This window comes from Sphaerodactylus townsendi, unplaced genomic scaffold, assembly GCF_021028975.2.
Source record: "Sphaerodactylus townsendi isolate TG3544 unplaced genomic scaffold, MPM_Stown_v2.3 scaffold_1094, whole genome shotgun sequence".
Lineage (NCBI taxonomy): Eukaryota > Metazoa > Chordata > Lepidosauria > Squamata > Sphaerodactylidae > Sphaerodactylus > Sphaerodactylus townsendi.
This window is the reverse complement of record NW_025949622.1, coordinates 3,203-5,000: the sequence shown is the minus strand read 5'-3', so window position 1 is coordinate 5,000 and position 1,798 is coordinate 3,203. Positions and strand designations below refer to the sequence as shown.

Sequence of the window (1,798 nt, the reverse complement as noted above, 5' to 3'; positions counted from 1 at the left end):
CATCTTGGACCTACACAATTCTGCTGTCTGATTACAGCTGCACAATGTAAGCTCTCAGGACAAAAAATTAGGGTCGGGGTCCCCAACCTTTTTTAGTCTGTCTGGCATTCTGACACAGTATGGTAGGCGTGGCTTCCCCAAAATGGCATCCACAAGATGGCATAGCCAGCCTCAAAATGGTTCCCACGGCTTAACTTCAGTAGCACAAGGCAGACCCCTGCACCGTGGAGGCAGCTGCAGCCAAAGCAACATTTTAAAAAATCTACACAGCCAGTCTAATCTCCAACATTTATGCCAAATAAAGGCTGAATGAATGAATGAATGAATGAATGAATGAATGAATGAATGAATGAATGAATGAATGAATGAATGAATGAATGAATGATCTCCAACAGCCAATCAGAAGTCTTGCTGGACAAAAACCCACTCTGGCCCCACTTGCTTAAAAACACTTGGAAGGCACCAGGAAAGGTGTGAGAAGGCACCATGGTGCCCCCAGGTGCCACGCTGGGGGGATGTAAAGCCCCACTGAAATGCACAGGAAATGCCATCTTTATGCTGGCACGGTAAAACATCCTTCCAACCAAAACCCTCTGGGGCAGATACCTGAACGTTCCTCGTAGTGAAAGGTACTGCTCTTGCTCGCAGGACCAAAAAATTCCCAACAAGGAATTAGTATCATCTCTCTTAGCCGACCAGCATCCTCTAACAACAGTGACCGTAGCCAAGTTTCTCCTAATTGCTATGAGCACTCAAGAAGCTAAGCACAAGACTACAATAGCCAAGTCCCGTGGGCAGAGATTGCAATGTATCCTGACTGATAAATGTTCTGTAGGTATTTCATGCCAATAAAGGCTTACTGGTTGACTACAGTCTTCAGTCCAACACGGGCACTAAAATGCAGTAAGTTGTGTTTTATTTTTTAATAGCAGCCTTAGATACCCATTGGAAACAGCGGTGGGATCCCAAAATTTTAGTAACAGGTTCCCATGGTGGTGGGATTCAAACAGTGGCGTAGCGCCAATGGGGCGTGACCGGGCATTCTGGGGGCGGGGCATTGCTGGGCGGGGCTGTGGCAAGGAAACGAATGCACGCAGGCGCAGGCTGCCACGCACGCCGGTGCACCTCCTGCTAGACTGCTTCAAGTTCTGCGCGCTACTGCTGAGGAGCGGAGGAGGGGCGTAACTAAGGCAAAAATCACGTGGCAAAATCACCCATTAGTAACCCCCTCTCGGCACACACAAATAATTAGTAACCTCTTCTCGGGAACCTGTGAGAACCTGCTGGATCCCACCTCTGATTGGAAACAATAAATGTATTTGCTGGGGGTGCCAAGGAAGCCATCCTTGCGGTGCCAAGGAAACCCTTACCTTTTTAAGTTTTTTAGTTTTAATGTCCACCTCTTGCTGCAGGGAGCTGTACGTCTCCTTAAGCTCTAGGGTCTCCTCGTCTCGACTTTCCATCTGCTGCTGAATCTCTCTCTCCCGCCGTTTCTGGAGTTAATCACAAAGAAGGTTGCTACACCCAAGCAATGCCCAGGCCTCACAAATTATGGTTGAAATCACTTTGGTCAGGAACTCAGCACGGTTCAAATACATTCCCCATAATCCACAAGGGCAAACTACCGTGTTTCCCCGAAAATAAGACAGTGTCTTATATGAATTTTTGCTCCCGAAGATGCGCTATGTCTCATTTTCAGGGGATGTCTTCTTTTTCCGCTCCACAGCTGCATGCTCTGGTGTTCTGTTCGACGGGCATGCTTCCAAACAAAAACTTTGCTACGTCTTACTTTCGGGGG

General features: G+C 47.8%; 1 protein-coding gene across 1 annotated transcript in view; it reads right to left on the bottom strand.

Annotated features, from left to right (window-relative positions):
* The window catches only part of LOC125424811 (kinesin-like protein KIF3B), a gene marked incomplete at its 5' end in the record, with an annotated part of 6,950 nt that extends 5,451 nt beyond the window's left edge, over positions 1-1,499 (bottom strand). The window contains one exon of the mRNA XM_048482238.1: positions 1,371-1,499. Within this exon, the coding sequence (XP_048338195.1) occupies positions 1,371-1,499 (129 nt within the window). The remainder of the gene's footprint in view (positions 1-1,370) is intronic.
* Positions 1,500-1,798: the final 299 nt, after the last annotated feature.